Source organism: Anolis sagrei, chromosome 3, assembly GCF_037176765.1.
Source record: "Anolis sagrei isolate rAnoSag1 chromosome 3, rAnoSag1.mat, whole genome shotgun sequence".
NCBI lineage: Eukaryota > Metazoa > Chordata > Lepidosauria > Squamata > Dactyloidae > Anolis > Anolis sagrei.
In genome coordinates this window covers 234,211,615-234,224,955 of record NC_090023.1, presented here as the reverse complement: position 1 = coordinate 234,224,955, position 13,341 = coordinate 234,211,615, and the positions used below count along the sequence as shown (strand labels likewise).

General features: G+C 35.9%; 1 protein-coding gene across 1 annotated transcript in view; it reads left to right on the top strand.

The window, feature by feature from the left end:
* Positions 1 to 13,341, top strand: part of CUL3 (cullin 3) — a 55,192-nt gene that overhangs the window by 33,589 nt on the left and 8,262 nt on the right. The window contains exons 4-10 of the mRNA XM_060767881.2: positions 1,556 to 1,716; positions 3,186 to 3,300; positions 3,733 to 3,961; positions 4,828 to 4,973; positions 6,487 to 6,663; positions 8,963 to 9,133; positions 10,189 to 10,296. Of these exons, the coding sequence (XP_060623864.1) occupies positions 1,556 to 1,716; positions 3,186 to 3,300; positions 3,733 to 3,961; positions 4,828 to 4,973; positions 6,487 to 6,663; positions 8,963 to 9,133; positions 10,189 to 10,296 (1,107 nt within the window). The remainder of the gene's footprint in view (positions 1 to 1,555; positions 1,717 to 3,185; positions 3,301 to 3,732; positions 3,962 to 4,827; positions 4,974 to 6,486; positions 6,664 to 8,962; positions 9,134 to 10,188; positions 10,297 to 13,341) is intronic.

Genomic DNA, 13,341 nt, shown 5'->3' with positions numbered 1-13,341 from the left:
ACTTGTTATATGAAAAACAATAAAACTGATCATTGTATCTAATAGCACCTTAGAGACTGAATGAACAAAGTTGGAAGCATTAGGCTTGGGACTACTTCATCAAGTGGATAGAATGAAATGTCTAGGAACAAAACTTTATAGTAGACTGCGTGAATACCCATAGAAATGCAAAACGTGTGGGTATAGTGATGGAGTGACAAGTTTAGCCTGACTGTTCATACACACTGTCTTATAAAGGTCTGTTTATTGACACTTCACTTATTTGAGGAAGTTGACTTAGTCTATGAAACCATTAATATTACATCTATGGAAAGTACAACATTTTATATCAGTTTGACCATAACTTCAGCAGGACAAAAGACATTAAAATGTGTTCCTTTGAGGAGAAGATGAATTTTTAAAGTTATGGCTAGAGACAATTAGGTTTAGTCTTTTTAGATGAGGGATGAGCAGTTTCTGAGGTTCTGAAGACCATTTTCTTCCTAACCCAGATCGCTTCTCACCCAAAATGTTAAAGTACACCCCCAGAAGCTTCTGGAGGGTCACATTGAAATGTTATTCCCATGAATCCTTTTTAGATTAAAAAAATCATTATAAGAAACTAGAAGTAACCGTGGGGGGTACATTGGGGGCCAGTGGCTTGCATGTTTCCCATGAGACCTATTTTTCTCGCCACTGCTGTGGATGGATTATTAATATCTGCTTAGACATCTTGGATGAATGTCTTAAATCAACGATTCCCGACCTTTGGTCCTTCATTTGTTTTAGAATTCAGTTCCTAGAATTCCTGATACTTGATTAAGTTGGCTAGGGCTTTTGGAAGTTCCCAACCCCTGGCGGACTAAAGATGAATGCTCAAAACATGGCTACTACAGGGTGAGGCAGCATAACATGCCATTCAGTCGGTTGAAGACTTAGCGGAGCGCTAGTGGTCTCGTTTGAGAGGCGGGGGTATAAAGTTTTGTCCTGACACAGTTCAGTCGCCATCATGTGTTGGAACAGTGAGGAGCGTGCTTTTGCCTTTGAGGCCTACTTTTTGAGTGGATTTGGAGTGGCCGGCCCACTCTCCAGATTTGGCCTCTTGTGATTTTTTTCTGTGGGGTTTTTTTGAAATCCCGTGTTTATGTGAACCATCCAAGGACCCTACAAGATTTGAAGACGAACATCCAGGAAGAAATTACCAACGTAACGCCTGCTATGCTGGCAAGAGTCATGACAAACGCCAGAAATCAGTTTACTCAGTGTATGGGGAATGGGGGACGTCACCTTCCTAATTTGATCTTCAAAACTACATAAAACAAAACTTTAGGTATGCGCCTACATAATTTTTTAAAAAATCTGATTCATACAATGGGTTTTATTAAGTTATGAAAAAAGGAAGTTATTCTGCCTCACCCTGTACTTCACACGTTTTAAGTCTGTAATTTGTATTATCCTTGATCATGCCGGCTGGACTCTAAAACATTTGGAGGGCACTACTTTTGATATTTCTATCTTAAACTGTATAGATAGCTTGGATATTATCATTGTAACTATGTTTCTACATTTATTTTAGGACCGTGTATATGTACAACAAAATAATGTGGAAAATGTCTACAATCTGGGATTAATAATCTTTCGTGATCAAGTCGTGCGTTATGGGTGTATTAGGGATCATCTCAGACAGACCCTATTAGATATGATTGCAAGGGAACGGAAAGGAGAAGTTGTAGATAGGTAAGTAATATTAACATGTCTCTATAGGCAACCTATTTTGCAGTATCTCTCCAAAACTTGTACTTCATATTTGGATATTTCTTGAATAAAATTCTGTACTATTGCTTGGCTGTTACATTGATTTTCAATTAAATAGGGGTTTTTTCCCCACTGTTCACTCATACTATTATACCATTTTCACTTCAGCTTTCTCTTTGGTTAGTCAGATGGAACTAGTTGAGTCTGTGGACCTCTCTCTGTGTGTACACCTACACACTTGCACATTGAGCAAGAACAGTTCCTTAAAGAAGTGGTGACTGATATGAAATTACCAGAAGATAAAGGCAATAGTTTCTGCGCAGGCCAATGTATTTCACGTTGATATCTCTGCTATCTGCCTGCAGGGCAGAATCATCTAATAAATATTCTAAATTGGAATAGAACATATTACAAACCTTAAATAATATGAAGGCATTAAATAATATTCAGATCTCATTATTATTAACTAATCTGTGGTATCAGTACTATTACACTAAATACCTGAACTCAAATTCTGATTATCATCTCAATCACTTCCAGTTCATATTTGAGCAATAAGTATTTTGTTTTAATGCATTCTAACTGTCTTCTTTTTGCTATGTTGCACGTTTTTATTGATGCTATATAGTTTTGAAGCTACACTTGTAGCTGGCATCAATGTGGATTCAAAATAGGTCTTCACAGTCACTTACGGACCTATCACCTAGACTCTATCCTTGGAAAACAATTATACTCGGTCACCAGGGATCCCCTATGATGATAATGAAAAAAATACGTATTAATATGTATTAAAAATAGCGACTTACTTTGCTTAAAGTGTAATTTTCTAGTTGCAATATTTTGTCTAAGGTTGTTTTCTGCTGCAGTCCATGGTTCCTGTTTCCTGATGTAACTTGGTCTAGAACATCTCAATAACAGTACAGAATTCTGTTTATTTGTGTTGCTTTGGTTTCTTACTTTCTGTCTGTCTTTCTTTTTGTGTGGATGGGAATGGGTCAGTTTATTACTAATAATGCCATTCCCATTGATCTTAAATCTTGAGATGGGATGGGGGGACAAATTGTTAATACCAACTAAAGTAGACTCATTGAACAATTGAAACTTGATAAGTTAGCATGTATGCAAATTCCGTTTTGTTTTTTCTCTCTTGTTTTAATGTTGTTTACACCAGGGGTTCTCAAACAAAATTCCTTGGAACTCTTGGATTCCATAAGTCTGCTAGGGGATCTGTGAGAAATTATGATTGAGTTGTAGATACAATATTTTTATGAAGGATCCCCTGAGACCTGGAAATTATTTCAAGAGTTCCTTCAAGGTAAAAAGGTTAAGAAAGACTGGTTTAGACTAACAGTTGGATTTAGGCCCACGGGAGTATTCCTTATTTTAAAAGGCTTCCAGTTCTGTTTCTGGTAAAATAAAAATTAATCTGACAACTGTTAATATTTTAACAGAGGAGCAATAAGGAATGCTTGCCAGATGCTAATGATTCTCGGCCTTGAAGGAAGATCAGTCTACGAAGAAGATTTCGAAGCTCCATTTTTAGAGATGTCAGCAGAATTCTTTCAGGTACATTATACTTTTCAAAAGTATACATTATATTTCTACATTCTTAATTTGGTTTTGGAACTGTTTGAATAATTATGTTGTAAGATCAATTCATTATTTTCCTGAAGTAAAGTTTAAAATTTATTCCAAAGGTGAAGCAAGAATAAAATACATTGTGTATATCTTAAAATAGTTATACTGTGCTTTCAAGTTGTGTTCCTTTCTCCTTTTCCTTAAAGTAGCATCTCTTTTCCTTGTCCAAATTAAGTTTATTAAGTTTACAAATCTCTCAAGCCTAATTGTATAAAAATCAAAGGGCTGCTGCTGTGAGTACTAATTATTGAATCCATGACACATGCCATTACGAATTAGATTTTTAAAAAATAATATGAATATATAGAGAGTCTATTTTGCTGCAATGTTCATATTGTACTATGTTGTATCCCATTACAGATGGAAAGCCAGAAATTTTTAGCAGAAAATAGTGCTTCCGTTTATATAAAGAAAGTAGAAGCTAGAATTAATGAAGAAATAGAACGTGTGATGCACTGTCTTGATAAATCAACTGAAGAGCCAATTGTAAAAGTTGTTGAGAGGGAGCTTATTTCCAAGCATATGAAGACTATAGTGGAGATGGAAAACTCTGGTCTAGTACATATGCTGAAAAACGGAAAAACAGAAGGTAAGGTAGTGTGATAGCGCCTGCAATTCTAGTGATGTTTCATGTGAATACTTGAGAGATCACTGAACACTTTTGGTTGTATTCAGAGACAATAAGCATGAAATACCTGCACTGTTTTCATTTTGCCAAAAGTCACAGAGACACTGTGTCTCCTGGACCACATCCACAGCTTTTATATGAGGTGGCAACTACTTGAGATAGTTGCAACATCTTCCTTGTTGATATTTTCTAATGGAACCATGTTGCTATAAACATTTCAATCAACAGGTCATGATTAGCATTTCAGTAATTCTGTCATTCTCTACAAAAATTACCTTTTCAGACCTCTTCAGTGAAATTTAATTTACTGTTTCGATAAGATGACTGCTATGATTTCCTGCTCCTTTAATCCAAATCAGGCTTCTCCAGAATCATTTTGTGAGACACTTAGTCTCATGGATTATTATTGCATTACATATTAAATTAGTTAAACTGAATTTTAATTTAATTTATTCACTTTAGCACCTCCAACAAGTTTCAGATCTCTCTAATATAGCAGAACTGTTATCAAGCTAGTTTAAAGTATTCAACTGAATCTTGCTTTTGCTAGTTTCATTTCGATACAGCAAATATTCTGCAGTGAAAAACTGCATTTTAAGATATAACATTTCATGTTTCTTATTAAAATGACAAGAAAATACTGTCAGAGATAATATTCTGCATAGCTTTTTTGTTTGCTATCTCAAGATGGGAAAAATACAAAAGAAACCCCATAATGAGCTGGGGAAGAAGAAGAAAATAGGAAAGAATTGAAAGCCATTCTTTGTTCACATTCCATGTGTTGTGCTGTCAGTGAATGATGCCACACTTTTTTTTCTCAATTGCAGATCTGGCTTGCATGTACAAGTTATTTAGTCGTGTGCCGAATGGCCTAAAGACAATGTGTGAGTGTATGAGCTCCTACTTGCGGGAGCAAGGTAAAGCCCTTGTGTCTGAAGAAGGAGAAGGAAAAAATCCAGTTGACTATATTCAGGTAGTGAAAATCATAGAAGTGCTATTTTTCCACATATCATTTTGAAACATCATTATGCTGAGAGTTATTCAGATGTTTTAGGGGGTGGGTGGAAAGGGATCCGCACCCAAAGGGAAGGGTTGAAAATCTTTTGTTCCCTGAAAGAGTTAAAGATTTGTTTCAGTTTTACCTTTTTCCCATTGTGTCATTTAGTGGAATTGAACAAACTAAGTTTTAATCCTCTAGTGCAGTGGTTCTCTGCCTATGGGTCCCCAGATGTTTTGGCCTTCAACTCCCAGAAATCTTAACAGCTGGTAGACTGGCTGGGATTTCTGAGAGTTCTAGGCCAAAACACCTGAGGGCTGGCCCACAGGGTGAGAACCACTGCTCTAGTGGAAGAGGACAGAAAGTTGGGGAATGGCTGCTTCTTCATGTCAAAGCATGTACTGGAAAAGAAAACCATCTTCCTTTCAAACACTAGATGGTTTCCTGTCTCTGCAGTAGACAAGCTAATTCTGTTAGAGCTCCAAGTTGCAAGATTCCATTTTAAAGTCCCAGTTCCATATTGCATAGACGCATAGATTCGGGTATCTCCACTGGACCTGTGTAAAAAAGAAAGTGCAAACTTTACTCACATATAAATGTAGTAAAATAAATTTGTATTTCAAGACAAGATAGTTCTATAGTCATGTTTCCCTGTTCATTCCAGCAAGCAGCTAGATTTTCCATGGAGCTGTGGAGCACATCTTCTGTTCCTTTGCCCATTTTCTATCCCAATTTCTCGGGAGGAAGATCTTTGTGGAACATAGGAAATTGCTCAATCAACAGTGAATGCCCTCACAAACAGTGTTAGAATAAACATCTGTGCCTTATCCAGGTGTGCCTTTATGGGGCAAAATGTCTTCATACATACTCAGTCAGTTTTGTAGAACTGTTGCTCTTGTTTTCCTATCCTGGGTTTTTGACATCCTGTGCTAACTTCAGTTAAGCACACAAGTAGAAATTCCATACATACTAAATAAATTAGTGTTCTTAAGTCAGAGAAGACAGCTATGTCCTCTCTCTTTAGCACTGTAATTTCCTCTTTGTCTTCCCCCGTAAGGAGAAACTATGCTTTAAAATGAGAACAGATTTCTCATTCATTTTGCTCCTAATAATTCTGTTTTGTAGGAGACATGAGCAAGATAAGATTTCCAGTTAACTTTTTAAATGCATTATATGCTGCAATAGATAGGAGTTTTTGGATATGGAGGAGGGGGCTTTCTCTGGAAATAAAGATTATGATAGGTCTTTCTCAGCTCAGGAAGAAAGACCTTTCTCATGCCATCCATTTCTTTAGAAGGACGTATTTTTGTATTAATAACAGACTATCTGTTTTCTTTAAAATAATTATTAATTTTCTTGTAAGCACATGTTTAGAAATCTTGGTTTGAATAAGCATAAAATGGTCAGCTGACTAACCTCAATAGTGGATATGGTTTTAATTGAACATATATTAGAAATTTGAAAATGAAAATGTCTTTATTTTTTGAAGGGCTTGCTGGACTTGAAGAGTAGGTTTGACCGCTTCCTTCAAGAATCTTTTAATAATGACAGACTCTTTAAACAAACTATTGCGGGTGACTTTGAGTATTTCCTCAACCTCAATTCTAGATCTCCAGAGTATCTCTCATTATTTATTGACGACAAGCTTAAAAAAGGAGTCAAGGGAGTAAGTATACTTTTCAGTTATCACCATGTGGATGTTTAGTAAAACAGCATTTAAACCTGTATTTGTGTATGCTGCATAACTTGTAAAACACAACTGAATGAACTAATTCTGTCAGAAAATGACTTTGCAGCTACAAAACCCATATAATTATATATTATAAAAAGGCAGATACATTGTTGGAAGATAACAAACTATGGCCGCCCTGAGTCCCCCCCCCCCCCCCCTCGGGGGTGAGAAGGCCGGGTTACAAATGCAGGAAATAAATAAATCTATGAGCATGTTTTTTGCTGTCTTTACAGACTTCTGATGCATAGTAATTTTTCAAGAAAATATAAAGATCTGTATGCTACATATTGAACCAGCTAATGACTATAAGTGTCCAAGCATTCACTTATGGTCAGACTTGGGATTGTATGGAGGGAAAAAAACTTTCATTGTGTCTTTATCAGACACTAAACCAAAGATAGTTAGTTTTTTCTGAGAAGAGAATAGATCTGCCTAGCCACTGGTGAAAAGGCCAAAAAATGCAGTGTTTCAAGACTGCATAGTTCCTGCACACTTTATCCCATACAATTTGTCTTTCTCCATACCTCCCCTGCATTTGACTCTACATCATGCAAGGATTTTATGAGTTCAGTGGGCTGAAGATTCCCCATTTAAGCAGGTTGGGGTAGTATAATAGCCTTTTCGGTTTGCAGTATACAGATTTGTCTTGTCCTTTATTGTTACAAAATAACATCTACACAAATACTTTACCTTGTTTCTTCATGTACAGACTCTGGATATGAATTAAGAAGTATCCGAAGTTTTTCCCCTAGTTTTCAAAAGACTATAAATTAAGGGCATGATATTTCATATTTGTGGAATCCTTTTTGTGCACATTTCATAGTGAAATCCTGCAACTATTAAAATAGTTTCCCCAGAATCAACTCATTGTGTCCACACTTTAGATCAGAAAGGATGAGAAGGCTTTCATGCCTCTAATCCTTTATCACACTCAGCCAGTGCAACATATTGAAAACCTAAGTTCACAAAGTTGGAAGGAATGTTTCATTTTGAAACCTCATCTCCTTGTCTGCAACTTGAGATATTTTGGCGACAGAGAGTATAGACCGCTGTCATTGCCAGTCCAGAATCCTTTGCTTGTTGAGCCTAATATTGTTATTTCAGACTGATGTGGAGAACACAAATCCTGGGAATGAGATACTTGGGCATTTGAGAAGACCTAATTTGTTTTGAGTTGACTCCAAATAATAGATTTAGAAATTATATTTCTTTAATTTTTGAATGTGATGTTGGGCATTTATGACATTAAAATGTCTTGCATTAAGCTGAAAGTGTTAGTGGCAGTGCAAAAGCTACTTAGTCTGCATGTTTAATCTGGTGATTCAATGCAATGTATCTTGGTAATGTAATAAGATTACATGAATTGTGGTCATAATATAAGGTAAAAAATAAATAATCAAAAAGTTCACATTCACTCTTTTAGCATTTCTCCTTGCATAGAATGCCATGGGAATTTGATTAAAGATTTTTTTAAAAAAAAATACATTTCTTGTGATTTTGGTTGGACATCTAATAATTGCAAACATTTGTTTCTCTTATATAACAGACACTTTTCCCAGTTGGTTCTAACTTTCTGAAAGTGCTTGTTTCTTATTGCTCAAACCTAAACTCAGAGCTGAACTATAAAATTGGGCAAATAGTATTTAGCCACTTATATCTCTTCTATTACCTAGAACAAGTGCTTGGTGCTCTGCTGTTACTTTATATATAAAGACATTCTGTGTTCTTGCACTGTGAATTGCTGTTGTAACATAAGAAGTATTATGTAACTTTAGTGATAAATGCAGAATGTTGGATGGAGGGAATTTGCACCTGGATGGTGATTGGTAGAGAGAGTGAGGATGAGAAATGCTGGAAGGAAAGTAAGGGACCCTATAGGGAATACATACCAATCATTATATCAGAATAGAATTATCATCTGTCACCCATAACATTTATCTGCTTTAATACACACTTCTTCCATAATATTTTCCATTCTTGCTTTAAATATTGAACCTTTAACTAGAACTAAAAATATATTTCAGTACATCTGTCCTGCTCTAATTGAGATCTTAGTTTTTAAAGAATTTCTTTGGAGAACAATAGTGCCTGAAGCTGTAAGACATAAATGCAGAGAGAGATTCCCAAAAGTTTGGAGATACCTGGTATATATAGAAGGGACTGTGGTGCTGTCCGTGTTTAATCATGGGATTTTGTATTCACCTGACAGATCATTTTGGTTTTGTCCTTACAGTTAACTGAGCAAGAGGTAGAGACTATATTGGACAAGGCAATGGTTCTGTTTAGGTTTATGCAAGAAAAAGATGTATTTGAACGATACTATAAACAGCACTTGGCAAGGAGGCTTCTGACCAACAAAAGTGTTTCAGATGACTCAGAGAAAAATATGATTTCTAAGTTAAAGGTAAGGACAGTCCTCTTTTACTTAATAATTTTACTTTTTGTTTCTGGTTACAAACAAACATTGAGTTGGTATAACTATAGCTACAGTAGATAATTGCAATTATATTCGGACTTGTTGGTATATTCTAGTTATGTGTTAGATTTAAAAATACTCAATGGTTATGTTTCTAAATACTAAAAATGATTATTTTTCATTCTCAATTGAATTGTTTAATTTGGTCAATCAACAACATTTTAAAATCGAAAACTGTAGCACCTCGAACAAATAGCTTTTCTGTCAGACTTATTACCCTGAAATTGGGATGGAAAGCTTGCAGAAGAGGAGTAGTGGTATAAGTCAGATTATTCCTTCCTGCCTAGACCTGTCTAGAAAGCCCTGGTAAAATGGAAATATACCTTCCTCTGCTATAGGACGCCATTTTCCCTCTTGTCCTCTGGACACAGTATTTGGTTTCTGTTTGTTATTAGAAGGAAGACTGTGGCTGTAAGAAGTGGATTAATGTGGCTCAGTATCTTGACAGATCCCACAAAGGAACTGTCTGGCAGGAAAGGCTCCCATGCTATTTTTCAAGGAATGAACCCTTCTCACTCATAGCATGTGCTTGTTTGGATAATATTGCTAGAAAGAAATGATTTCAAGCTGTACAGACTGATAAAACTAATTAAGAGAATATATTTTTATATTTTTATCTTGTTGGAAACATTTGACAGGTGGATTGCTGTGTTCTAGTTTCATGTGGTATTTTAAAAGGATTTCAGTGGGTGGTTCTTCTACTGTCCTTGTATCTATTTGTTAATTTTCCGTTTGTTGATTACAGATTAGTGCAAATGTTGATGCATATTAGTGCAAATGTTGGTTAGCATAACCCCAATATTTGAGATGTTCATTGTTGTCATACTGACACTTGGCAAAAGAATGTATTACTTTTTTCATAACTTGAAATTAAAGGCAGGGGGCAGTACATAAATATCCTCTCTATAGCTGAATAGCCGACCTGAGGATGCTACATACAATGTAAGGTTGCATGACATAAATAATGGCATTCCTTTTTACAGACTGAATGTGGATGTCAGTTCACATCAAAACTGGAAGGAATGTTCAGGGACATGAGCATCTCAAATACAACAATGGATGAATTTAGGCAACATCTACAGACAACAGGGGTAAGAAATGAATTGTTGGTTTGTTCTCTCACTTGCATCTGAATGCTGATTTCTCACCTTTCTGTTCTGTCTTCTAAGCACAATCATTCCAAAACAGAACTTAATTCTTAATAAACCATTGAATTTCAGGTTTTTTTTATAATTATGTGTCACCTTTTTGCATGGTAGCATTCTTAGCAGGTTGAGAAGTAAAATACAGAACAATAGCATTGAGTAATATTTTTAGATGAAAATTAACTCTGCGTATTAGAGTAAAGAACCCACAGCAATTGTGGTATTAAACAAATAAACTTTCTCCAAAGAAATTGGACAGACTGTGTAGTTCCTAGAGGGTACCAATGTTTTCAGGTAAGTTTCCTTGAGGATCGAATTCTAAAACCGGGGAAGCTATAACCCTGCTGGATAGCTTTCTTACTTCAGCTGATGATAGCACACAGAGAACACGAAGATTTTGACTGTAGGCTAGGTTTAAGGGGTAGCATATGATTCTTCAGGTACCTTTCAGAGCTTTGAAACTTAAAACAAGTACTTTGAATTTGCCTAAGAATAAAGTTAAAATCAGTACAGTTCCTTTTGAACTGAGTTAATATATTCACAATGGTAGCCTTGGTGCCTTGGTTTGTACGAGTTGAAATTTTCAAAGGCCATCATGTATTAAACGTAGCTGATTCAATATAATACTGTTTTATCTTTCACTTTGATACACTCATAATGTACAGAATTGTATAGTCATGCTGCTCCACCTAGAAGTTAAGGGGTAAAGTGTGATCTTCTAACATGCTTATAATATTTGCTACAAATTGTTTGTATTAGTAACAAGAAATATATCAAGTTCGTTAATTATATTTTAGAACACTCTGCCATCTAAATTTTCTGAGCATTTTACAAAAATATAAAATCATCTGTAAAGAAAATACAGGAGAAGATTACAAGTGCTCAAATAGGTCTTTTAAACGCCACAGGGGAAAGAAATGGTGTTCTGGCGCTAGAAAAACGGTTCTGAAAGTATCAGGTGAACCCCCTGGGAAAGTCTATCCACAAGCAAGAGGTTCCCATTGAAAAGGCCCTCTCCATTGTAGCCATCCCTCTTTCATTTAACAAAAACACCTAGAGGAATGCCTTGGATTCCGATCTTATAATCTGAACAGACACTGCTTTGGACTTTTACATTTAAAACAGTACTTCTAATTGGGCCTGGTATCAGATATTGGTAGCCAGCGCAGATGGCACATAACAATGGTGAAATGATTGTATCGGGCAGTCTAGTCTCACTTGACAGCCTGTCTGCCTTGTAGGCTAACTTGAAAGTTTTCAAGATTGTTTTCAAAGAAAACTTTGTACATAGTACCTTGTCATAATCCAAAGGGAATGTGAATAACTGTCACCAGCCTGTATCAAGGCTGTAATTAAACATACTTCATTCCAATTACAACTCTCCAGAGAATCCTGTGTTCTTATTACCTTGTCTTCTTGACTTGGAAGTAAGTAACTTTCTGCACCTGGTGCTGCTTTATGATGTAGCCATTTTCAGCTTCCTTCTGTTCAATCAGAGACCCTTTGGAGGGGTGTGTGTTAAATCATTGCAGCAGGGATAGATCAGGAGAAAAAATATTTGTGTACAGGTAGTATTTTAAAAAGTGTATCATATGGTAACATATTTGAATCCAGTACAGAAATATTCAGATTACAATCCTAAATTGCATGATAATAAAGAGTGAAATTGCCACGGGAAAAGGGGAAATCTGGCTTTGGTGGGTGATAGCATCAAGGAGGCAGATCAACACAAGAATAATAAAAATCACCCAAAAGCAAGGGAAGACGTGAGGAACAGCTGAGAGAGGAACAGAAAAATAAATAGATATATATGTTTCTTTTACAGAGGTTTTTTTTCTTATATAGCTAATCAGAGCAGTCAGATTATGAGAGTAACGGTTCATTGTTAGCAGGGTAAACAAATTATTAGTTCAGAACAATATGTTGATAGTAGAAGCTACGGAATTAACGAAATGAGCAGAAATTGCAACATTAATTGACTGCATATCACAAGAAGGCAAGAAACAGAACATGCAGAATGCTTACGAAGTGCAGGTTTCCTTCAACAATCATACTGGGAGAATTCTACAGCAGAGAAATTGCACAACCATGTTTGTTCCTGGTGATAGCAGGAATAGCACAATATCCCACTCTGAGTCAATCCAGCTTTAAGATCAAAGAGAACTGGGTGGAAAACAGCTAAGTCAAGACCTACAGCAGTGTGAGAACATAGGAACAGGGGCCAAATATGAGAGTCTGAAAATTTGATAGTGAGTTGTGGTTGAATGTATAAAAGCAATATAGATATGATATATGGAATAAGCTTCAAGGGAGAAGAGAGTGAGGAAGGTTAGAGGCTGTATTGCTGAGCATTTGGAAAGAAAATGTCCAGCATGACTTCTACAGCACTGTTAAACCACCCTAAGTCCCCGTTGGGGAGATAGGGCGAGATACAAATAAAGCATTATTATTATTATTATTATTATTATTATTATTATTATTATTATTATTATTGTGGCATGTTGCAGAAAAAAGGATCTGAAAAATTGGCAGTGTCAGAAATGGGGTTTTGGTAAGGTTTTAGTTCAGACAGTTGGAGGGAATCGAGGTAAAAAATATCATGGAGGATGTTCACATTTTGAAAACTCGGATCGTGGCAACAGAAGCAGGGAAGTGGCAAGAAAGCAAATTGGGATAAAATTAATTAAGGACAGATTAGAGCTATAAAGGTAGAAGAAACCATCAAAAGTCTGAAAAATACTGAGAATGAGAAAGCCTGGAAGAATAAAAAAAAAACCTAAATTCTCAAACCAAATACCATGTACTGATTAACACCCACTACTGGGGCATCCATAGTTCTAAGGCCTGTGACTTCTAAGACCAGAAGAAAATTGACTGACTATAAATAGGGCTTTCTCCCTGAATTCCAGGCATGATTTTGTACTTTTTACCCTATTGTGAATAGAAAAAGAAGACATATAATATTAGTAAGAAAAATATCTTTGACAGTGT